Genomic DNA, 27,451 nt, shown 5'->3' with positions numbered 1-27,451 from the left:
GAATATATTTTTCAATAGTAACCGAATCATTGTGCACGACAAATTTACCAACAGATATTCACAATAGTTGGCAAGCTACTAAAAAACGGACCGTTCAACCATCTTGACCAGAAAAGCAACAGCAACGTTAGTGTTTAACATACGACAACAGCAGCAACTGGTATTTTCTGAACAGAATTAATGATTTAATAGGCTTGATTCTTGACCTGTTTACGATAGATTTTAAAACATAAAGGATATTTTTAAATGTTGACCTGTGACGAAATTCTTCTATTCCGAACCGTTAGCCGTGGCCGCGTACTATTCTATCTATGACGATGAGTTCAGAGTCGCTCACACGCAAACCGGTTTGCTGATGTGCACTTGGCCACGCAAATTGTACATAATTGCTGCACATCTAACGGTCATCTCCCTACACACCGTCATCCATCTCACAGTCACAGATGCTCAACCTCCTGTCAGGCCTTTAGCCGTTGCCGCGTTCTATCCTATTCTATGATGATGAGTTCAGAAATGTACAGGGAGTCCATTCATTTCACAGCCACAGATGCTCAACCTCATGTCAGACCGTTAGCCGTTGCAGCGTTCTATTTTATTCTATGATAAGTTCAGAGATGTACAGGGAGTCCATTCATTTCAGTCACAGATGCTCAACCTCATGTCAGACCGTTAGCCGTTGCCACGTTCTATTCTATGAGAAAGTTACTAAAACATGCAAATAAATAAACTAGAAATGTAGAGTTTCTGATAAGAGTAAAAAAGATATCTGAGAGTAGACGATGTCCATAAGAGAGATATGAGAGAGAAAATGACGAAATAGCACTGATATATACGATTTTACAATAGTAAGTGACCAGGGTGGAACACATCGTGGTAATCCACATTGATGAGTGATGTGTTTCTTACGTTCCAATCTAATTATATCAATTAATTTTGAAATACTGAAAATCGAACCGTGAGAGACCAACTATCTGGAACTAAAAATTATGTTAAAGTATATTTTATGACAGAACTACAAGTTACTGATACTAATAATAGTATCAAAATATCGCCAGGCAGCCAGTTTTTTAAGAACTTACTTAGTATTGGTTTTAATAGAGATTGCATCGAAAAGACTGTTCCACACTCCATGAAGCAAGAGGTTATTGTGTCCAATAACAATGCAGACTTCAGTATTAAGGTAAAAAAAACCCACATACTCACTATGACTAACTCGATTATATATTATACTGTATAAGGTAATGGGAATAGTATTAATATATGACTCACTGTGGAAGCTGTGTATAAGTTCACTCACCTGCAACATAAGTTAAGATTTGTAATTTTTAGAGATACTTAATATAAATGTACCAATATACACAGCACGTATTGTAAACAATAAATCAATAAATAAATAAATAAATATATATATATATATATATATATATATATATATATATATATATATATATATATTACAACATATCTATAATAACTTACGATCACTAATTGAAACATTATTATATTTCAGGATATGACTTCGCCTTCACTAAGTGCGACGCACCAAACGGGCAACGGTGTACTCAGATTGCTGTTGGCACGTTTTGAAGGCGATACTTCTTAACATGATACATTAAACTCGCAAATTTAATTTTCCAAGAATATCTCAAGAGTAAACTTTATCCATGAAGTAAAATGTTACCACAGCTTAAAGTGCTTATTCTGTGTATAAAACGTCAAGACATTCTTGTAGAAGTGTTTTTGTTTAATTATTGGCTGATGTATATGATAAATTAGGATAACAATACACTGCGGTAAAGTTGAAAAATGTTGCTAACGGTTTTTCAGTCACGTACGGTACTCCTATTTACATCATTTCTTTTTTTGGCGCATCGCAGTACAGGGGACAAATAAGCAACTCAAAGGAAAGTAGTAATTATGATTTTATTAAATGCAACGAATAGTATTTGATATATAATAAATAAATATAACTTTAATAACTTCAAATCTAAACAATTTTTTTAAAATTTTCACAAGTTTTAGTATTTTATTTGAACAGCAACAACAACAACAACACACACACACACACACACACGTAGGCCTATACATGAATTAACACACACAGACACACACGCGCGCGCGCGCGCGCGCGCGCGAATCATTAAAACGTTGGACGAAGTGAATAAAACGTAGAATCTACCGTAGTTGTAATTTATTCCGTCCGGATCAAAAGTAGAATTAACTAGGTGGCCTACTTACTACTAGTGTAGAATCTACGTGGACGTTACATCTTAAGGTTGAGATAAAACTAAATTTTGCTTTTATCAAATATCAAATCTACCGATAGTACAAGCCATAACTAAAATAATTTGTTATTTGCCACTAAAAATTAGTAGGCTTATTCCCTTTGTTGGAGAACGAAATTTGATTTTCGTTGTAATACGAATTATTGATTTTTATACAGTACAATCTTTTTAGAGGTTTAAAATTAAAATATTCCTATGTTGTTAAAAAACATTACATTAATGTTATGTAACCTTACCTAAAGGAATAAAGTAACTTGTCAGGTGTGTAAAGTATTAAAAGTTCAGCATTTTTCAAGAGCGCTAAACATAAACATCTCTGCGGGTTCTTTAATACACTTATTTTTCTGTGGTAGATTAATACGTTAAAAGTATTGCTATTTATACTTTAACTTGTAGAACATAACCCCAACCACATCATATTGTCATTTGAGCGCGATTTGTATTGTTATTGAAGTGCAGTCACTAGTAAAGGTGAGAAAAATGGAATTGACTCGTGAACATTTTTGAGCGGTTATGTTTCACCACTTTCAACGTGGTTTATCACGACGAGAGTGCATCAATGAGCACACATACATACATACATAACTAAACACACACTATACATTATATAGCGATGAAGCCTCATCCTACATCACTGTAAAAAACCGGTACAATGAGTTCAAACGCCGTGTTCACTCCAGGACGAAATCCGTGAAGGCCGTTCAAAATCTGTTCAGCCTGAAAACATCGTTTCTGTGTTTGAACCGATTAAACAAAACCTTCATGTAACATACCGTAAGATTGAGGCATCTTCGAGTATTCGTATGATCAAAAAGATACTATATGATCATTTGGTCTTATGCCTCGTCCACACCTAGCGAACGTTCGGTGAACATGTTCGTTGAACATGGTTGCAGTCGTGATCTGACAACGAACATTTTAAAAGTTCGTAGACATTTTGTTCGACGAACAAAAATTTTTGTGTTTGGACGAACAAACTAGAGTTCGCTCTGAAAAGGCTCAGTCTAGCAGGAGTAGTGTGCAGTGATGGTTGACCGGGATCTGGTGTATCGTCGTAAGCGACAAGCATGTGTTGCCGCGGCATTCGTTGTGATCAACCAGCATCAACCCCTTCCTCGCAGGTGGTGGCAAAGACAACTATTACATAGAAGGTATGAGTATAGTGGCCAAGATTTACGCTCAGATTTGACTTCTGGATGTTTATTTACAAACTTTACTCGAGTTTCAAATGCTGATTTTGAAGCATTGGTTCTCATGATTGGGCCTAAGGTTGCAAGAGCAAATACTAACTTCCGCCAAGCAATAAGTGTTAACGACCGCTTAGCTGTTACTCTTCGTTTTTTAGCGACAGGAGATTCGTACCACTCTCTTATGTATTTGTTTAAATTATCAAAACAAGCAATATCCCTGATTGTCCCTGAAGTATGTGCTGCTCTAGTTGACTGCCTCAAACAGTACGTGCAGACACCTTCCAAAACTGAAGACTGGGAGAAGATAGCAAGCGGATATAAGGAAACTTGGCAGTTTAATCAGTGTCTTGGAGCTCTAGACGGAAAGCACATTAATTTACAAGCACCAGAAAATAGTGGATCTACGTTTTTTAATTATAAAAGTCAACACAGTATTGTACTGATGGCCCTAGTAGACTCCAACTATTCGTTTGTATACGTTAATGTAGGGTGTCAAGGCAGGATATCAGATGGGGGCGTATTTAAGAACTGTGAACTTTGGAAAATTGTGGAAAACGGAACTGGTTTGCCCAAAGATAAACCATTACCCGGAAGAGTATTTGCTGTCCCCTATGTAATAGTTGCAGATGATGCTTTTGCTTTACATCATCATATTTTAAAACCGTTCCCCGGACACCAAGAGAAGAGTATTTAACTATCGATTGTCTCGAGCTCGAAGGTGCTCTGAAAATGCGTTTGGTATTGTAAGTTCTGTCTTCAGGGTCTTAAGAAAACCTCTACTCTTGAATCCAGAAAAAAATACCCTTGTTACTTGTGCTTGCATCTATTTGCACAACTTTTTACGGCAGAGCAAGTGTTCAGTTAACATTTACACTCCTCCTGGTTCTTTAGACAGTGTTGCGCCTGATGGAAGTATTATTCCAGGACTATGGAGGAATGATACAGATGGACTACAGTCATACTACCCACTTCCTCGAATCGGAAGAAAATCAAGTGACTTTGCAAAGGCCGTGAGAGAAGAGTATGCTGAGTATTTTGTCTCAGATGGTGGCAGTGTTGCGTGGCAAAACGACTACACTTAAATTTGTGACAAGGCCTACAGTTTGCACAGACTATTATTAAAAACTGTTGTAAAATACTGTTGTAATCTAATTTTTAAATTTTTTTCGTATTTTTATAACTTTAAACTCATTTAATGTTTTCATTTTGTTTTTCTTTAAACACTGATTCAGTTATTGTGCTTTAATAAATAAATAATAATAAACAAACCAATGAATAAGTTATTATTATGTAGTATCTGTTTAGGAATAGGCTTAAGCAAATATTTAAAGGCAATTATTTTTTAACACCTTACCGTCAAAGCACAGTCAAGGTTGTTAGACACCCGATGGTCGTTTTGGAGATTACACCATTTTCGGGCACGCGCAGTGCACTAAACTAAAACAAGATCGACACGCAGCTAAAACGCTGACATGAGGTAGCGAATTTCCAAATGCTCTAAGACTTCAAATGTCATTAATTGAGGGTTGATTAAAGCTGTTGGTCCTAAAGTTGAAAAATAGAGAAGTGCCGTACTTTAAAAATTCTCATCCTAATACGCAAATATTATGTACTTATGACACTCTTCTCATGTCTGGGTAAAGTTAGCAAGTTAGTTAATCATTGAAATACATTTGGAAAAAGTCGTAATAGTGCATTTTGGAAAATGCTCATCCCTATATGCAATGATTCAGCGCTTATAAAACTGTATCTCTAAAGTAACTATAAAATTATGTAAACAAACTTACCAAATATGAAGTTGCTATCATGTTTCGAGGGTGCATCAGAAGGAAAAGTATAAATCCCCATGTTCAATGTCCATGAGACAATATTGTTCTGTGTTTAACGGCAAACAGTTTTTTCTAAATTTGAAAAGAACCGTTTGAGCTAAAAAGCTCAAAAGGGTATCAAAGTTTTCGTAATTTTTTTTTCTTTCTACCCATTAGAACCGAATTTGTGATTTCAAGCAATTTTGGTCCTTTTTTTTTAAAAAAAAAACGATTTTTCAAAAACGAAAAATCCCCAAAAGGGGAGTTAGAGTGAGTCAATTTTTTTGGCCAACAAACTCATACAAGATATATTTTTTTTACGTGTTCCTACCAAATTTGAAGAAAATTGGACAAAAAATGCGACCTGTATGGTGCATACACACACACACATATATATATACAATTATTTGTTCACTTTTTAGGGCAACTAGTAATAATAATAATAATAATAATAGTAAATTAATCAACTGAGTACCCTTCACTTATTTATTTATTAAATGAAGGGTACTCAGTTGATTAATTTACTATTATTAATATATATATATATATATATATATATATATATATATATATATATATATATATGAATGTTAAAAAACCCTAAAATGAGTTGTAGGGGTCAGGATCGATACTCATTTGTTGGTCCCAGGTCAAAGTGCCGTAGTGATGACGGCTTGAATAGCTCATTTTTCCTATGGAAATTCGCTAAAAAGATGCAGAATACTGGCTATAGGCAAGCCTATCTTTTCTCATTAGACTAAGCAAAACTATTCTTTTAAGGCTTTCTGGTTTTAATGCTAAAACATAACTTTTATGGGGTCAGATAAATAATAACTTCTTACCTTTTACTGAATGATCATGTACTAAGATATGTTTCAAAACACACTTGAAAACTAAACATCTTAGGAATAAGAACCACACAACGTTTATAAATGAGAGAAATTGTCTGGTAAATCCAACAATGAAGTGCCCATCAGCAGTGACACATCAGTACTTCCGTGCTCCGGTGGATGAGAAGGTGCAGGTCTCTCTTGGGTTGTGTATGCGGTGACCTCGTTTTCCTTCTGCATTTCTTCCAACTCCTTCATTTCTGCCTGGAATATCAAATTGTCTATGGCATTTTGTAATTTGCACAATCTCAGTGGGTTTTTTTATCTTCCTCAGACGGTTGGCAACATTCTCACCATAAACAGCGTAATCATCCCTCAATGTTGGTTGTTGACTTTGCAAATCACTCAAGCAGCTTTTCATAATGTCATAAGCTTCGTTAACTTGATTTTTCTTTAAACGTTTTGCTCTGCCACTTGCACTTAAACTTTCAAGTCCACTTCGTGATGTCCCGGGTGTACTATATCTTGATGGAGTCTTTACACTAGAAGAAGAAATACTGCTGGCTGTTTCTCGGCAAACGTTGTCAATATCGTTGTCATCGATGTCACTGGAATCCATGTCGACTGCGGGGTCATTAGGCTCAGTCAAGTTTGAGAATGTTTCTCGGGGGGTACTGTTGTTTCCTGATAAAAACGGTAAGTATGGAAAACCCCACCAAGGCTTTTTCTTCTCACTTGTGCCCATTCATGATTTCAGTATATTCGTTTTCTTCTCTCTTCTATACTGAGCTAAGATGCTGTCTATTTTCTTCTTAACTTCTTCTGCGTTGACACCTAACTCAGTAGCTATGGCGGCATACGCGTCTTTCCTCTTGAATTTATTTTTATACTCTTTGTCTGAGATATCCCACAACTTGTTTGATTCGTAAAGTTGAATCAACATAACAATATTGTCCTGATTCCAGAAATCTTTACTCATCTTGAATGCACAAAAACAAAACAGTAATCCACACCAACTCACAACCAGCACTATGGAATACGTCCACCTTCCACGCGTTACTGTCTCAGACTACCTGACTAACACAAACGTTCGCCAGTTGTTCGCTTCAAGAGCGAACATTGTCTCCGAACGAAGATGGCGCCGACTTTTGTTCGAGGACGCGTCCACACTGCAGTTCGCCAAACATTCTCCCCCGAACACCTTAAATGTTCGGACGAACATCCACGAACTGTTCGGCCAAACTTGTTCGACTAAAGTTTGTCCAGTGTGGACGAGGCTTTAAACAATGCCATTGCTGTTGGATGCCACATAACCTGACCAATGCTCAAAACAAGACTCGCGTCGACTAGTGCATTGAAAAGCTGAACAAATTTACTAATGATGCATAAAGACTGTGTATAACATGTGCACAGGTGACGAATCATGAATCTACGCATATGACCACGAAACAAAACAGCAATTACCTGTGTTAGGTCATTCAAGAAGAGCCAAATCCATTAATGTTTGTTTGCGGAAGAAGCACATTGAAGAAACTGATTTCCTGTTTCTTTAGCATTACGTATCATGTGACAACAGCAGCGTTTGAGAACCGTAAGACACTCAACTCTAATGGTACACAACCACTTGTTAGCCAGAAGTCACTGGAGAAATTTGGAAACGTCAAAGAAGAGGCGAATCATTTTTCATAATGATAATGCAAGCTATCACACAGCTGCTCAAACAACTGAATTTTTAACCACCAGAAGATCGAGTTGTAGCCACCATACAGATCTGATTTAGCGCCCAATGTCTCCTTTTTGTTCCCACACATAAAAACACTGTGTAATCAACGATTTTCAATACCAGAAGAATCCTTTTTTACGATCAAAACACATATTTTGGCTCTACCTGTCAGCGGAAAAAGCGCTTCAAAAATTGGTTCAAACGCGTGTAAAATTGTATTAGTCTTAATGGAGAATATTTTAAAACATGATACAATTAAATTACATTAAAAACATAACACCAATATTTAATACATTTTATTGTTTTGTGAGGCCTTTCGATATCCAAGATATCTTCTTCAGACACATCACAAAAATTGGATTGGATCATAAATTGTTAGGCCAAAAATATAAATGGCAACGCTCGTGTTATTTATATTTTGAATGATTTTCATTATTGGAGAGTATTTAAATGTCAGCATGAATATTTTACTGCACGTTTAAATAATTTATTAACCCTCCGAGCGCCCATCATAATATTTAAATTAAATATTTAATAATTAAAATATTATTTTGTTTAATGCACATGTGTTTTGTGGGGCTTAGTACACTGATCCCCTTGTAAAATGTCTAAAAAATGTAAATCATATTTTACATACAATGCGTTGCATAAATATTTTCTTACAAAGAACTGTAAAACCAGGCTGTTTTAGTGTAAGAATTATTAATTTTTACTTCAGCTACAGCAACAATGTTTTTGTTTGAATATTTTTTACAAATATATATCTGATTTTGAAAAACTACATATATAAACAATTTTAAATAACCAAAATGTAGCAAATTTAGCCCTGAATACAGAAATGTATAGTTTTTACATTAGAAAATTCATTACTTTTCCCTGCCTTTGATGTGCAAGGATCTGCTTCCACCCCAATTCAACACAATTATTGACTGATTTGAAAAAAGAATAATGTCCCTTTTGTCAGTAGATCTACATGAATAAACAGGAATAAATACTCACGAACCTTTGAACTGAACAGTTTATAATGCGTTTTGACAAATAATACCACCAATACATTGAACTTAAGCAGCGATAGTTTATTGAAGCGATTTGCGTCGATTGCACTTGGTAAATGTCCCAATAAAACATATTGCGTCGATGGAAGATCTAAGGGTTAAAGGTTTTGGATAATAGTGGCAACATTAAAATAAGTAAACCCTAAGCCTGGCTATTCTTGATTTAATGTTGAAAGTCCTACCTTACTTTACTCACCTTTTAAAGACTTCTCGTTTCGGTTTTCAATTACATTGCAGACCATCGGGCACAAATTATTAACATTTTAATTAATAAATAATAACAATAGATTATTCTTATTGCGACAATTTCAAATACGGTACACATGTTAATATCTAGCATGCATAAACACACAATCTGATACAAACTAACAAGTGCTAAGGAAACTCAATAATGATAAGGTAGAACTAGACCTATGAGTTATATAGCAACAACTACTTCTGATTCGTCCATTAAATTAGACGAACTAGGTACTCATTAAATAAACTTAAACACATTTTCATAATTTACATTTATATTATAATTTTAATAAAAGGTATAATTTTAATAAATTTGTTTACAATTATGTATTCCCCATACACATTATCACAGGGGTACTACTACTAAGTAACACGATAGGAACTGCGAGACCTAAAGTCTCCTATTTGTAAATATCTTCATATTATTTTTGTACCTTAATAGGTATTTATATTTATGTAAACAAACGTACTACGGTGTTGCAGATACTCAGTATAATTAATACTCTTAATGTAATGTAATAAAAATGTTCTGAAGTAATACATAAAAGTTGCATACATTATGATGATCAACGTGACAAATAAAGAGCAAACCGGATGTTCGTTCCTACATATAAAATTACTCAATTTAATTTCTTTTTTGAATCTACAAAAAGTATATTATTTTTTTTAGTGTACATCTCATTTTTAAACTAAGTATTTTAACTAATTATACACATTTTATTGACGTAATTATTTAATAATGTGTGAAAGCTACATTAATTCGAAATTACAATACACAGATTTTAATATAATTGGCAACGTGAGAGCCAAACATGATAAGACCGCGAAAATCGGTCCCATATTAGTTCTTATCTTCACCTTCCAAAATTTAATTGCTTAGTAACAACAGTTTTAATAATTATTAAAAGTTTACTACATTTTCAAAAGCTGTTAAATATTTAAATCAGAAACATCCTGACGTTGCCGAAAACATGCTCAGCAATAATTTTAAGCCCTAACAAAAGGTGGCGCGAGTTGTTTAGACGTGAAAAACGTTTCATGAATGAGAAGCAATAATTGTAAAAGCTTCTGTCGCCTACAGAGTCGGATTGTCTCTGTTACAATTAGACGCGGATGACAGACCGAATGTTTGTCTCCAGTTGCCTTTGTTACCTAGGCAACGATCGCTGCTCTACTATAGTCATACAGCAGCAACTGTTGCTCGTATATTAGTTCTGTACTAAATATACACCAGTGGTACCCATGCGAATGACAGCGAATGTTTCTCACCAGTTGCCTCTGTTGCACACGCAACGATCGCTGCAATATAGTCATGCAGGAGCAAGTGTTGCTCGCATATCAGAACATATGTACAACGGACCCTCGGACCAAGGAGAGTAATCTATGTACAAAGTTTAAAGTCTCTAGAACCTTTCTATCAAGAGTTATCGTGCAAACGGGCAGACGGACTACCCTCGGACCAAGAGGAGTAATCTATGTACAAATTTAATGTCTCTAGAACCTTTCTATCAAGAGTTATCGTGCAAACGGGCAGACGGACTACCCTCGGACCAAGAGGAGTAATCTATGTACAAAAGTTAATGTCTCTAGAACCTTTCTATCAAGAGTTATCGTGCAAACGGGCAGACGGACTACCCTCGGACCAAAAGGAGTAATCTATGTACAAAGTTTAATGTCTCTAGAACCTTTCTATCGAGTTATCGCACTGACTGGCAGACGGACTACCCTTGGACCAAGAGTAATCTATGTACAACATTTAAACTATCTAGAACCTTTCTATCGAGTTATCGCACAGACTGGCAGACGGACTACCCTCGGACCAAGAGTAATCTATGTACAACATTTAAACTATCTAGAACCTTTCTATCGAGTTATCGCACAGACTGGCAGACGGACTACCCTCGGACCAAGAGTAATCTATGTACAACATTTAAACTATCTAGAACCTTTCTATCGAGTTATCGCACAGACTGGCAGACGGACTACCCTCGGACCAAGAGTAATCTATGTACAACATTTAAACTATCTAGAACCTTTCTATCGAGTTATCGCACAAACTGGCAGACGGACTACCCTCGGACCAAGAGTAATCTATGTACAACATTTAAACTATCTAGAACCTTTCTATCGAGTTATCGCACAGACTGGCAGACGGACTACCCTCGGACCAAGAGTAATCTATGTACAACATTTAAAGTATCTAGAACCTTTCTATCGAGTTATCACACAGACTGGCAGACGGACTACCCTCGGACCAAGAGTAATCTATGTACAACATTTAAAGTATCTAGAACCTTTCTATCGAGTTATCGCACAGACTGGCAGACGGACTACCCTCGGACCAAGAGTAATCTATGTACAACATTTAAACTATCTAGAACCTTTCTATCGAGTTATCGCACAAACTGGCAGACGGACTACCCTCGGACCAAGAGTAATCTATGTACAACATTTAAACTATCTAGAACCTTTCTATCGAGTTATCGCACAGACTGGCAGACGGACTACCCTCGGACCAAGAGTAATCTATGTACAACATTTAAAGTATCTAGAACCTTTCTATCGAGTTATCACACAGACTGGCAGACGGACTACCCTCGGACCAAGAGTAATCTATGTACAACATTTAAAGTATCTAGAACCTTTCTATCGAGTTATCACACAGACTGGCAGACGGACTACCCTCGGACCAAGAGTAATCTATGTACAACATTTAAAGTATCTTGAACCTTTCTATCAAGAGTTATCGCATAGACTGATGAACAACGATACGATTTTAAGAAGGTACTGTCGAGTCCTTAACGTAAACTCGTTCACATAGTTTATTCAGCATTTTTATCCCGGTGTACTTTTGATTTAGTCTTCATGTGAAACTGTACATCACTCATGTTACTAGAGTACATCTTGTTGATATGTCCTCCACTTATAAATAGACTCACAGTACACAACACGATGTCATGTTGGTGACTAGTATTTACAGTATGTGATATTTACCGCATGCAAGGCAGAGCCGGGGGCGCCTAAACACCGCTGCCTCTTAATCCCTGGAGATGTGTTTTTAAACAAGTTTACGCAAGGACCCCCACCCTCACCTACCCCGGTATCAAGCCGATATCTCCCGAGTTTAGCCGCATTTCTCGCACCTACACCACCCCACTGAATTTGCGGTTTTATTTGCCACCTCCGGCCTTCCTGTGAACTCCAATTCCTGCACGCTACGATCTTCTCGGCAACATTTAGGACACAAAAGCACGTAAAAAAGAACACATATCATTTTTTAAATTTTGTCACGGTAGCTTCATTTCTGAATCGGGTTTATTGTAATTTATATACAACACAATTATTTTATCCGTGCGTTCCCTCGGTGAAGATACAAAAATTTCGATGTAAATTACTCTCATCCTACATATTTAATCAAATAATAGTCTTTAATCCTCATAACATTGCCCAGAATATCCAAAAGTTCGTCAGGATTGTTTATATACCGATTGTATCTACTTTACATTTGTCAAAACAAAAATACAAGTGTTTCCCACATTTATATGAAACAACGAGCTTGGAACGCTGACCACTGTCCAATATTTTAATTTTTTTGTTATAGGACCAAAATGTATGTTTAACGTTTGACCAAAAATGTCAATCTCACAAAAATGAAGGGAGATGCATGTCTTTCGTGCCATAATCATAAGGTGGGAGTTGCTCTCTCTGCCCTTTCCAGTGGGAGTTGATACAGTAGGAGGGGAAGGGAGTACCCACCAACATTTTCATACGCCACAAAGTTAGAGCAGAGTTCAGTTCCATATGAATATGAAAATGACTTAATATATAACACGTTTGCTAAATCAGTAAAACATATATTTAAAAGAGATGACAGTTATTATATTTCGTTAATTAAATAACAGATAGAACACTGTGTATTAAATAAGAGGGTATAATACAGGTATACGTATACTCGTACATGTGTTGTCCCATGCACCAAAGGGGGCGAAATAAAATTAAATAATTGGTAAAATTCTTTGGAAATTTTTATATTATAATCCGAATGACTGGATTAGACCAATTCGCCACATATAATTAAAAAAGAACATGAGAAATTTATTTTTTACCGCCGAACATTCACAGTAGAGGTATTGAAGGTGTTCCTAGACAACCTGGATAAGAAAGCCGTCAAATAATTTGTGGAAACAAAGTTAGACTCTACAACTATTTGTACTCGACACAAAAATTAACCCTACCCAAGAACTCACCAGCGAACTGGTCCAAATCCAGGTGTCTCCACCAGTAGAAGTTGATAGGTTTGCCGTAGTGACCGCGGGCACGGGACATCGCACTGGTGCTGGCGACACCGACCTTGCCGCGGCACGACTATTTGTGTCCGTCAGGCACACACTACTGCACGTACTGTACCCACGGCAGCACGGCCTACGTTCACACTTAGTCATACCACTCTACTTGGCGGAAACAATCAAACCTGTTGGCAGTCAGTTTCACACAACAGATTTTTGTAGTTATTAGAGTCTCCGATCTAGTGACCACAAATAGAACGGCCCTCTTCTTACTTTCTATTCTAATTCCGTCAGGCAATTGTAATTTCGACCGTCTGGATTGTAACTACAACGTCTATACATTTCAAATGTATTTATGAATAGTACAGGAATTTATTCCACTCCCAGTAATGTTTACTAGATTAGTGAAACTTAATATGTATCCTATTTATTTAATAAGCTGCAACCAGGTTTCCATTGGTTAATTTCTTTAATTAATAAAATGTAGTAATATCTTAGATTAATTAACAGAAAACAGGTGAACTTATTTGACTATTCAATTTTAGAAAATTCAACGAGGAATCAATGTATTTAAAGTATTGATTACTGGCATTTTAGACTTAAAAAAAACCACTGGATATAGGAAGACGACTGACAAATATTCAAATTATGTTAGTAATATTTTATAAAAAATAAACATGTCGTTTCTAGGTTTAAATTCTTAAATGTACATAATGTAAATCGTCCTTCCGGCTCAGTCAAAAAAATACGTAGATTTTATGAGAACTGAAATATTTTACAAGTCTTTCACGGGATTTACCTAATGTAGCAAAAACAATCGAGACACGAGAAATGTTTACAACAAAACGTTTAGCAAATGTGATAAGCTTTTCGTGAAATGTGTATTTTTGCTCTAACTTAGTAAATAACGGAGTTGTGAGTTTTAAAAGTTTGAGCAGCCGACATAACGGATGATAAATAGTACAAAACTTACTAATAAACTCAATCGTGATATTTATATGATACATTTTTTTGTGTCAAGTTTCGACTTGTTTAGGTTTATTTGGGAGGACAGTTTTTGTTTCCATAAGCCGCGTTATACCATATATAACATATACTTGGAAGCTTTGGAACGGGGTGATTTTGGAATCTTGGGGCATGTTCAGCAATGAGTTAAGCAGAAATATTCGCTATCATGAGGACATGAAGATAATAATCGCAATTGGCTGATTTTATATATTAACTAGGTATACAAAGCGTTGAATGCTTGGTCTGCTGATCTAGATTGTCTGCTAGAATATTATCGCAAAAAACTAAACCCTCCAGAATCTCGTTTTCGCTGGTGAGTTCTTAGGTAGGGTTAATTTTTGTGACGAGTACAAATAGTTGTAGAGTCTAACATTGTTTCCACAAATTATTTGACGGCTTTCTTATCCAGGTTTTCGTATATATACATCATTAACGTAGAAAATGTATATTCATTTTTCTATTTAATTTGTTTAGACAGTAAATAATTTGATTAAATATTTCCTTATTACATTTCACAGTACAAATAAGACGAACAAACAGAAATGTCTGGAAAATGAACAAATGTTTTTATCGGTTTAGCTCATATTTAGCCAAAACGATTAACAGCTAAAACAATGAACAGTTTAAGTTATTGCTGTAAACATTAGCAATCAGTAGATAAATATAAATAGTTCTGCACCTCAAAACTTAAGAAATCCAATTTTACATAAACCAGAATTCGACTTGCTCATAGATTTTGGAATAACTAATATGGATGTAACTAATTATAAATTCTTAGATGAAGATTAAATGACAACAGAAGACTGAATAAATTACCGATGCTACATTTCATAATACAGTGACAGGAAAACCAATAGACAGACAGTATCGCGGTAAAGACGAGGTAAAGTTGTCAATCTCGAGCGCATAAATCCTCGCCTGATACTTGTTTCGAGGTAACAGGGAATTTCCCCATTGTTAACTGAGGAAGTGGTTCTCACCTCCGAATGAGGTTAGATGCTGAGAGAGATAGTTCGGGTAGTTAGCGTAACAATACGTCAATCACTTTTAAGGCAAACGCGTATCTTCCCTACATTTTAATCATATTCTTTGTCAAAAACATTGTTCTGCTGCTGTCTATCCTACCGCCTCCGTACCGACGTCGACTAAATCTATCACTGTTGTTTCTTACACTTTTAGGCTGAGATCCTAAAACGCATTGATAAACAAATCGTTCAAAAAGTACACACATTTAACAATATAGTCTAAAGTCGCAAAGTTCGAATGAAACATAATATGTGCGTTCGATAGGGATCTATTCCAGGCCTATACAATTTTTAATTTACATCGACCATTTGAATTACAGAGATTATTGAAATTTTGACAGCTGACTTTTGCCTGTTTAGGATCACGCAGTAAAATAAGTCATGTGACATGCTCACTCTTGCCTGTCTAGGACTACTGCAGTGAAATCAGTCTTGTGACATGCTCACTCCTTCTGTCTAGGACTACTGCAATGAGATCAGTCTTGTGAGATGCTCACTCCTACCTGTCTAGGACCACTGCAGTGAGATCAGTCTTGTGACATGCTCACTCCTTCTGTCTAGGACTACTGCAGTCTAGGACTACTGCAGTGAGATCAGTCTTGTGACATGCTCACTCCTACCTGTCTAGGACCACTGCAGTGAGATCAGTCTTGTGACATGCTCACTCCTTCTGTCTAGGACTACTGCAGTGAGATCAGTCTTGCGACATGCTCACTCCTTCTGTCTAGGACTACTGCAGTAAGATCATTCATGCGACATGCTCATCCCTGCCTATCTAGGACTACTGCCGTGAGACCAGTCTTGTGACATGCTCACTCCTTCCTGTCTAGGACTACTGCCGTGAGATCAGTCTTGTGACATGCTCACTCCTTCCTGTCTAGGACTACTGCAGTGAGATCATTCATGCGCCATGCTCACCCCTACCTGTCTAAGACTACTGCAGTGAGATCAGTCTTGCGACATGCTCACTCTTTCCTGTCTAGGTCTACTTGCAGTGAGATCAGTCTTGTGACATGCTCACCCCTGCCTGTATAGGACTACTGCAGTGAGATCAGTCATGTGACATGCTCACTCCTTCCTGTCTAGGACTACTGCAGTGAGATCATTCATGCGACATGCTCACCCCTGCGTGTCTAGGACTACTGCCGTGAGATCAGTCTTGTGACATGGTCACTCCTACCTGTCTAGGACCACTGCAGTGAGATCAGTCTTGTGACATGCTCATTCTTTCCTGTCCAGGACTACTGCAGTGAGATCAGTCATGCGACATGCTCACCTCTGCCTATCTAGGACAACTGCAGTGAGATCAGTTATGTCACGTGCCAACTCTAGCCTCCCTGAAACCACTATTGGGAGATATGTTATGTGACATTCTCATTCAAGCTTATCGAGGACCACTGCAGGGAGAGAGGTAATGTAGAATTCTATGAGAACACACAATACTTTACTCGACCAACAGTTAATATTTGAAGCAATTATGTATACTTAAAAATTGTACCACATTTAAAGTATACATCCTTAGAAACATACATGAGGATTATACTATAAAGTCATTCTTTCGTAAGGATTACTTACGTAGTCGTGTTGTAATACTTTGATTAGACTACATATTGTTCATACCAACAAGCTTTAAAGACACAACTTTAATCTTGTACAAAATGTTAACTATGAATAAGAAGAAACATTCATACGTAGCAACATTTTCTGGAGCAACAAGAAAACAAATTTATTGTACAAAACGCAAACCTAACATCTCTATAAGTCTTCCCGACGTGTGATTTTGAAAGTTGAATACTTTTATCGCGCTACATCCATCCACACAACACCAAAATGTCAAGTACTGAGTGAGTGATGGCGTTTACCATTAGTTACTTCACCGCCCCTCTGACTTCCACCCCTGCCCAAGATTTAATGTATCCCGCAATGAATTATTAAAATACCTCTAACCAGAGGGGATGGACTAGTGAACAGGCACGGCGCAGAGCATAATATGTTTCGACAAATAGTTTGAAATATGGATGGATTGAATACATCTAAACTGACAAAATAAACCAAAATTATCCCCGTACAGAAACAGACGAAACAGAAAGTTTACTTGTTACTTCGATCACCCTGTTTGCGACTACTGAAGTAGCCTAACTGATACAGGGTAGTAACGCGTTCTACAGTGATGCCAAATACTGCAGTCTCCACGGAACTAGTATTATATTCACATCGCATTTATTCCCTGTGAAATCACAGTTACTACAAATACATTTATATATTTTGCAATTTAGGTCATTCTAATTCAACAGAGATCTATTATTCCGTAGTAGGAAAAAGATAATGAGCACAGCGACGAATGCTGCGCTTACCCTCATCACACTTTAGGCATGCAGGCGACAGGAGTGAATTGTTCCTCATTTCTGTTATTGCTATCCTGCAACTTCCTATATCCATGTTTCTAGTAATATTCACTGGGCCGTTACTTTTCTCAAATGCACACTAAAAATTACAAATGTATAAGCTGAATACTACTCAGAAACATTTAAAATATTCAAAGACATCAGGAAAGTATAGTTGAGTTATGAGTTTTAATATGAAAGTACATGTACCTAGAAAATATTTAGTCCCGTCGCAATGTAATTGGGTTTTATTAGCATACTTCGTACTGCTATTAAATACAAAGGCAAAGATTTCGATCACTTGTATTGAACAGCTGACAGTGGGCACTCAATTATTATCCTATTTTAAAATTGTGACGTACAAGTTCTCGTTCGACCATCGAGTCGTTACGTGACAGCATGTGGACAACTGACCTTGGTACCTACAGAAAGAACAGAGGCGGCAGAGGCCATGGACAGGGACTATACATTTCATCTGAGCCATTCACACCAATCGCCTATCTATGTACAAGTCTATTGACTTGATTTGTTTTTATTTCCCGCTTTCATTTGGATTCCCGCTACACCCATGCATTGCTCCCTTACTTATGCTTCCCACATTGAAAGCTAGTTTTTATTTCAGCTCTGATTGCTACTACAGATGGTATTCCTCGAGATATCTTACAACATGATACAGACACATTTTGTTCATTGAGTTAAGTTTTATAGCAGCGTTTAAACAAGTTCTGGTGAGATAAGGAGGTTACTACAATGAGCTGAAATCAAATCTGGTCAGTAAATTTTAAAATTAACTTTCAACTTCATTATTTTGTATTTTTACTGTATGAATAAGCTACATGTTTTAATACGTCACAAGGTAAATCCCATATGCTCGTACTAAGCTTTTTTAACATTTATTTATTCTGTTATTTTGTAGTTGCCATGCTCATAGGACTAACTAAAAGAATATAAGATAACGCTCAGCTAAATCCCATGGAGAGATATCAATTATTATCACAATCAGTGTTTCTGGCATAGAAATAAAGCTTCGAATGCAAAAGTCCATTGATAAGTTTCAAAATATCGTGCAGACAGACAAGACAGAAATCATTGTTTCCAGTCCCATGAGTGACAGAGCTCGCTACGCTTAGCCAGCAATTTAAAATTATTAAGCTTACGTTCAGATTAACATATTTTTACTGTAAAATATATACTGTAGTATTCTTATACTTACAGTTTTTCCATTATCTTTATTAGATTTAATACTCAAAAATTGAATCAACACACATAATACAAAACTAATAAGATTCAAAACATCCACATAGCTTTCCCGATAAAAAGTAAGGATTTGGATTAAAATCTGTTGAAGGGTTTCCAATACGACGCAGAAATATTTCCAGATATTTATTTAATTATGAAACTTAAAGTGGTGTGAACCACTCAATTTATTCACATTAATAATTCTTGATCTCTGGAAAATAAGTTGCGGTGACTATGAATTTAATTTGAAACCGCCCGTAAGACTTAAGCGCGCGTAAACACCGACTGAGGTCTGCGGAACCTTGTTTTTTATTATGTGCTATAAATCCAACGGTACGTTTACAAAACTTGTGAGTTCAGTTGGTAAAATTCAATTTATAGTGATATCACGGTAAAAAACTTACATCTTTATACATACACATATAATAAAAAAAACTATATGAAAGCCATTCACATTCCAGCAAAGATTTATAACTCAACTAATTTACGAGATAAGACCCAAACAGATACATACTTACATGTAATTACACGTAATAACACGTATTAATAAACAACTTTTAGTGCCACTTTTTCGATATCTCTGAAAGTTTCAAGATGGCGTTCATTGGAGATTTTAGATAAAGAATGGTTATGTATAAATTATTATGAATTATAGCGCAAAAACTAATAGTGTTTTAGAAAACCCACATTATTTACAATAATGCATGTTCCACTATGCCTTTTTATATCAAGTACGGTTTCCAGATAGCGGGCGTACAAAGTTTTAATTAGTATACAACACTGCAGGAATATATTTTGTGAACACGATAACTACCGTATTTCTTAATAGATTTAAACCAAACATGATTTATACACAGTATTTGTAAATAACTTTCATGAGTTCGTTAGTCAGTCCTAACCAATAAAAAGTTAAATTCGGAGATGGAGTTTGCCAGGGTGTTAAAAAGTAGACGGTAGCATTTATTTATCTTCTGGATTTAAACAAAGTTTTGAATTTAAGCGCGTTTTGTGGGTTAACCGTAGAGATACGAAGACAAAATAGGCGACGAACTTTTATGTAGGAAACAATTTTGACCTACAATCTCTGGTTTGCCCGGTACACAGCTTAGAAAAAAAAAGACTGCACCATTCAGCCATTGTGGATTTTTAGAGTAATTTAAATGAAGAAATTGCAAGCTTTCAGGTGTTTTAAAGTGGTTAAAGTGGTTTCAAGTGGCACAGAATAAGCTAGAATTGTGCCAAATTTCAATTTTTTGTTTACCAGGAAGTGAGCTTTGGGGTTTAAAGATAAAGGAGTTTTGATTACCTGATCAATACTTAACAATCGCGCTAATCTTTATCAGCCGAATAAGTTTGATCAGAATGTTTTATTTCACCACGAAGATATTTTCAGAAAGGGTGTGATTACCGGGAATTAAAGGAACAGCTTCTTTCCTTGAAGGGGTTGAGTTAATTATGGTAATAAGTAGACCAAGCGGACTGCTTCATCAAAAGGTTGAGTTTACCGGATGATTAACTTAACCAGGGGTATTAATTTTTTAAATTAATGAATTTTCCGGTGGCACAATTATGTCAGAAATCTACCAAATATTTTATTGGATGTGAGCTAGTTCAGAAAGAACCTTTGCGCAGATTTTCCGCCCTTGTCTACCAATGTCTCATCTATAACTTTGTGACCGTTCATAAGATGATTTAAATTACGATAATAATTAAACAAACAAAGTACGTGTTCCTTGTTCAACATTTTGTGTTTACGACATTAGTGGATAGAGACAAAAGATAATCTTAAAGATATTTGACCGTAAACGAATATTTTGTGAAATTACTTCGAAATTGCATTGTCTACCAATCTCACTTCGGTAACGCTTATAAGTAAATATGTTTACAACCACAATTTCTGATTAATTATTACTAAATCAAGTCCAAGTATTTACAAAGAAATGTATATGGTTGTAAACTTGATGACTAATATGGTTTCAAGATTATGGACTTTCTAAATGTTTGAGTGATACGATTATACTAACATGCCAACATTCAGTGTTATAGTCCCATCATTATTATGCGAATGAATCATCTAAACTCGTAATGCACTTTCAGTTTGACATTTTAAAATGACAAGACTCATGTGAAATCTACCTTTCTTTCGACTGAGCCGGAAGGGATATTTTTAAAAGACCTGCTATCGTGGAGTAGGTTAAAATCGATACAAACTGCATACAATAGAAATTTTGACAAGATTTCTTGATTTTGTTTTTGAATAACAGGGTTTAAAAGTAAACGATTTTGGACCTTAAAGACAAACGTGTTTTGATTACCTGAAGAATACTTAAAGTAATCGTTATCAGCCAAATACGTTGATCAGGATGTTTAATTTTTTTAAAGTTAATGTGGACATTTGAAAACATCGAAGAAACTGTTTCAATTGTACAAGTTAAAGGGAAAAGTTACAAACTTCAATTAAAACATTATTTAATAAACGTTGTATAACAAAAATTTTTAATGTACTCTAAAATTTTAGTTCTAAACGTGTTGAATAAATAAAAAAAACTGTTTGATACGCTAGAAAATTTGTCTAACACTTGTATAGTCCTCATGATTAATAAAAACACACCTATTAAACAACATTACTTTTAAATTTGACGTACTGTTAATCGTGTTATAATCTGCGTCACTTTATGGGGTACTAGCTGACCCGGCGAACTTTGTCCCGCCTTAAAGGCAATATCACATTTTTTACTTTTTAAATTAGGATAATTGTAAATAAAAAAATATAATTATTCAATGATTCTTTATTTGCCATTTATTGTAGCACCTTGTGATAAACTAAATTTTTTGTTTTTTTTATTAGGCGCGAAAACAAATAACGCGGATGGTCTTCCGACCCGTGGACATGCCACATTTAATTGGCCATGGGAAAAACATGGATGTTTGAGATTAAGATCACAAACTTTCAACGATTTGCCTTGTGACTTATTTACAGTCATGACGGATCGGAAATTAAAACCGTTTAAACTCAAATGGCATGTCGGGTGGGATCATCGGGATCCTCGGAATGAGAATTTCCTCACCTTTGAGTATTGTGGTGTAAATCAAATTGTTCATCAATTTACTTACCACCAAACTTGTTCAGTTACACAGTTTTGGTTGGTGTAAGTTTCGAAGCATGATTACTACAGAACCAATATTTAGTTGTAAATTGTGCCAGGTACATCCAAGGAGTTTAAACATTCAATTGGATAGTTGGTGGCATCATCTTCATTTGTTACACAGTCAACAGATTTGAAAGAGTGCAATGTACCAATGATCTCATTCTGAATTATGTAGTTTAAGTCATCTACATCTTTATTCTTAGCTGCCAAAATTGCTCGCTCACTCAACCATTCATTATTTTTGAGGTTAGTAATGATGTTTGGGAATACTTTGTTGATGAGTTCGTCTTTCGATGAGACAAAGTTACAGATATTCCGAGGAAATGAAATCAATCCACTCGATTCGTCGACAGGTAGCCTACTCGACCATTACCGATAGTCAACAATTACTCAGAGAAATCTTCAGCAGATGTATCGTTCAGCAATGCAACTCTCATGTTTGTTGTCAGCTGAAGTTTCTTAACATAGCGCCATAGATTCGATGATTTGAGGCAAGCGTTTATTTTGTCGGTAGCAGTCGATCTGGGAATTACTGGCGATGTTTGGCGGAAATCGCCAGACAGTAAAATAGTTGCGCCTCCAAAACATTTTGAGTCATTACGTAGATCTTGCAATGTTAGATTAACTGATTCCAATGCACGTTTATGCGCTATTGTGCATTCGTCCCAGATGATGATCTTCGATTCTGATAAAACTTTCGCCATAGCGGAGCGCTTTGTAATGTTGCACGTTGCTTCTTCAATATATTGAAGATTTAACGGCAATTTTAATGCAGAATGTGCCGTGCGACATCCTTCTAGCAATGTGGCTGCTATTCCAGAAGAAGCAACTGAAACTGCAATGTTGGATCTTGCACGAACAGTGGCCAAAACTACTGACATGAGGAATGTCTTACCAGTTCCACCATGTAAATATAAACCACCGTTTCCATCATCAATTGCCTTCATTAATGTATCATAAACTTCCTTTTGTTGGGGGTTCATCAGGGGCACATTTGTTTGAACTACTAAATCTAATTCCTGGTGATCATATTCACGTTCCCATTCCAATTCTCGATTAAATGCGTCATTCATTTTACGATTTGGCGCTGGCATTCCTAACCTGACTAATAAACTACCACACATGAGATAACTCATGTCTTCGATCAAGAGCAAGGCCCGATTATGTATCTCCTCATTCATTTCAAGATCGTAATTTATTGAACTGACACGAATTTGATGTAAAATATCTTCTGCCATATTATCCTTGTATTTGTGCCACAGGTTAGATGGGTTCGATGGAAAGCATGTCGAAATGATGATAGCAAATAATGTACGTATCTGACTTGGAGATGCAGAGATAACTGCTTTGAATTGTAAAAAATTAAAATTTGATTTGTATTATCTGGATAGTAAAGTCTATGCTTAACAGTGATTGCAGAAACAGTTGAAACAAAATTTGCTGTTTCTCTTAAGCTTACTCTATGCTTTAAAACTATAAATGTAAAGAAATTTAAAATGGTAATTAAATGATATAAACATATATTTCTTTTGTTGCATTATATATGTTTACAAAGAACAGCTGATTCAATTTGAACAAGCCCTTTCACTTATTAACATATGTTTGCTGTAATGCATTTCTTACGGGTATTTCCGTAACTTTTAGAGACCAGTGGGGCGGAATCCTGAATCGGGAACGGGATAAAAAGTATCCTATGTGTTTCTCCCAGTTCTTAGCTACCTCCCTACCAATTTTCAGCCAAATCGGATCAGCCGTTCTTGACTTATAAATAGTGTAACTAACACGACTTTCTTTTATATATAGATTACATGAAAGGTGTTTAAAAACGAAAATTTAATTTTTATATATTTCTATTTCTGAGGTAGTTACCGAACAATTATTATTGTTGCTCCCATTACAAACAACACCTTTACAAGACATATCTTCTATTTTAACACAATTTATGTATTAAGAACAGTTTAAAAGTTATCCTCGCCTACTAAGGACTTCTGGGCCCCAAGTTTAACCAAAGAAAACATACTATAACTATTTGTGCACGAAATTCAAGCTGTTACAGAGAAATATTTAGCAAATATTTCATTTACCCTACTAAACACAATATTGTTAACCTGAAAATTTTAAAACGCATGCTTGATTGCACTACACAGACATTAGTTTAACACAGACAGACAACCACAAACCTTAAAACATTCTAATTAGTGTCTAAATTCCGTCGTCACATTAATTTGGCCATAACATTGAACAAAACCGATTTATTACTTTTTCCACTACACAAAAGTGTTCTACAACAAGCGGTATACAGAGTGTAGACAAATAATAAATGGGTGACTCGATTGAAATTGGTTCGACCTAATGGTAAACTGCGATATTTCATGCAATGGGAAGAAGAGGAAAAGTGAAAGACGGAGGAAGGACTGGGGAAGGGGAGGATTAATATACGGGTGTCAGGACACCGGCAATATTCCTTATTCCTTCAGACCTCCTGCCGGCTTTTCTCCCCATCTACTTACAGAGCGCTCCAGCCCAGGAGGGATATAACGGTGACGGCGTATACGTAGAGTAAACCAGCCTTTAGCGAAGCGATGTCCACGTAATGCAAACACACGCAACGTCTCGAAATTATAGATAACCATGCCGTTATACAGAGTATGTAAACATGTATTAATAAACAACAGCAGATAAAATCTACAAATTCTGTACAATTTCATACGACTCAACGACTGTTTAACTAGTCCTGTACAATAACTATCGTATACTTATATTGGATGATTTCCATATCTTTTGTGTGCAGCTTCCATCAATGTTATAGCTATTCCGCGACAGTATACTATTCGAAAAATACTAACTAGTGATTAATTTGTTCTTATTATTGGAATAGTTAGAATTAGGAGTTACAAATCCCATTAAAAACATCTTGCGAACATTGTCGTACCAGGTTTTACAACGTTGACACATTTATGTACAGTTTGAGTCCTAGGTATTACAAGGTGACTCTTGCACCGAACGCACAGCCTGGCCTACCTGCCGACTCATAGAGTACGCCTTCGTCTATTCTTTATCATTTTTATGTTAAGTTAATATATTTAAAGACTTTTGAAATCTGTATTTTATTTTATCAAAATAATTATAAATGAAATCGAAATAACTATGACATTTCTGATCTATCTTAGAAACAAAGATTCTTAAGCTTATAAAAACTTTATTTTAATAAGCACTTGTTAATCAAGCAAATATCATATATATCAAAATTACAAAACGATAACGACATTATCGTTTGATTAATATATATATATTTAATATTTAACATAAATAGTAAATTTTAAAATGTACTATTATTTTTTATTAATCATTAACAGGAAGGCAATATTGTTATCGTTTTGTAATTTTGTTATATATGATTTATTTCTGGTTTATTAAAATGTCTAAGTAATTTATATTACTTAAAGTTTAATAACTTTAAGTATTAACTTTATGAAATAAAGTTGAGGTTCATTGACTCCTTTATTTATAAGACACGTCAGGAATGTCGTTGGCATTTCATATTTGGACTCTATTTTCATGAAATAAAATGCAGAGTTAAAATATTATAAGAATATAAACCTACATAAAAATGAAAAATTAATAGTTTTGCAGACTAACGCATACTGTGCTTCATCGAAGTGATGGCAGGTAGGCCGGACTGCGCGTGTGGTGGTGTGCGCGTATGTGCGTAGGGGCGAGGGTCGACAAATCCTTGGGATTTTCGGGACTCCCAACAAACTCATGAGATTTCCCTTCTGTTGAAGAATTTGAAACGGTCTCCTTTTTTAACTATATCAAACTTGGCCTTCTCAGAAGATATTATGTTTTAATATACACCTCTCCATGCGAGGTAAACGGGTGCTGGCTGAAATTATTGTGAAGAGCCTCGCAGCCACTCAGAGGCCCGTGAAGACTGTGCCGCCACCGTTTGAGCCCACTCCGGCAGCCACCAGACATCCAGCCATCAGGAGGTCTACATCGAACCACCAGGACGTGTCCTATGCAGAGGCTCTCAGTGGAGCTGCTGCTTCGCCGACTACGCGAGACCCCGGCCATGCATCTCAACTGGATGAAATTAACATGCAAAATCTTTTAGGGACCCCACTCATAGCACCGCTCAAAATTTGACAGGAAAAAACAAAAAAATCCAATCTGAAAAGCCAATTATCCTCAAAGAAGGTCACTCTGGTGCATCAAAACGCACAAGTGGCTACAAATAAGGGAGACGAACTGTCACTCATGTGTGAAGAACTCAATCCCGACCTGCTGATTATAACCGAACACGGTTTCAACAACAGCAACATTGACAGTTTCAAAATTCAAAATTACCAATTGGCAAACTCTTTCTGCCGCAACTCCTCCAAAGGAGGAGGTGTAGCAATTTTTTTGAGAAACAACTTTTCCTTTACCCCTCGCACGTTTGGCACATCCGTAGACAAACATTTTGAAGTTACAGGGGTAAAGATAAGAACAAGTCAATCACAATTTGATGTGATTGGCTTGTACAGGTCTCCCAACGGAAACGATGAATCTTTTTTTTCAAATTTCGAACAAATTTTGTCTGACGTGACGAAGAAAAAGCGCAATTTCATTGTCATGGGGGACTTTAACATCGACATTTTAGATGATAACAGTCCAATGACTAGAAAACTCGCTGACTTGTTGGGGTCGTTTGGCCTTAACTGGTCGATCACCTCTCCCACGAGAGTTACGACCACTTCGGCGACTGCGATTGACAATGTCGTCACAAATTTGTCAGACACCGAGGCTTTAGTGATCAACACAGCCATTTCAGATCACTATGGCCAACAGGTCACAATCAATAGTCATGAACCAGCAAGGGACCCAGTCAACAAAAAAACAATCAGAAACACAAGGCCCGCAAATATTAAGCTCTTAAATTTTTTTCTCGCTCAAGAAAATTGGAGCTTTCTAAATTTTGGAGATCCCCTTGAAACACAATTCAGTAGTTTTGAATCGACCTTTAACTACCACTTAAACGTGAGCTGTCCCCTGATAAAAATTCAACAAAAAACGAGGCAACAAAAGTGCACATGGATCACCAAAGGTATTCTAATTTCGAGAGAAAAATTATTGTTTCTCTCAGAAATTAATAAGCACTCATTAGATGAAGAGTTCAAAATCTTTTTTCAAAATTACAAAAGAATTTACAGAAAGGTTATCAGAGCTGCGAAAGCTTATGATGTAAAC

The 27,451-nt window shown here is 36.0% G+C and overlaps 1 protein-coding gene across 5 annotated transcripts in view; it reads right to left on the bottom strand.

Moving 5' to 3' along the window:
• Positions 1-27,451, bottom strand: part of LOC124369193 (tyrosine-protein kinase Abl) — a 162,753-nt gene that overhangs the window by 98,506 nt on the left and 36,796 nt on the right. Inside the window, exon 1 of one of the 5 annotated variants that reach the window (XM_046827057.1) lies at positions 13,376-13,469. The exons of the other annotated variants lie outside the window; for them this stretch is intronic. Within the exon in view, the coding sequence (XP_046683013.1) occupies positions 13,376-13,454 (79 nt within the window). The 5' untranslated portion in view covers positions 13,455-13,469. Of the gene's footprint in view, positions 1-13,375; positions 13,470-27,451 lie in introns of those variants that run through there. 5 annotated transcript variants of the gene reach the window in all.

The sequence above is a fragment of the Homalodisca vitripennis genome, chromosome 1 (genome assembly GCF_021130785.1).
Source record: "Homalodisca vitripennis isolate AUS2020 chromosome 1, UT_GWSS_2.1, whole genome shotgun sequence".
In the NCBI taxonomy this organism is placed as follows: domain Eukaryota; kingdom Metazoa; phylum Arthropoda; class Insecta; order Hemiptera; family Cicadellidae; genus Homalodisca; species Homalodisca vitripennis.
The sequence above is the reverse complement of the archived record's forward strand: the minus strand, read 5'-3'. Positions and strand labels throughout refer to the sequence as shown.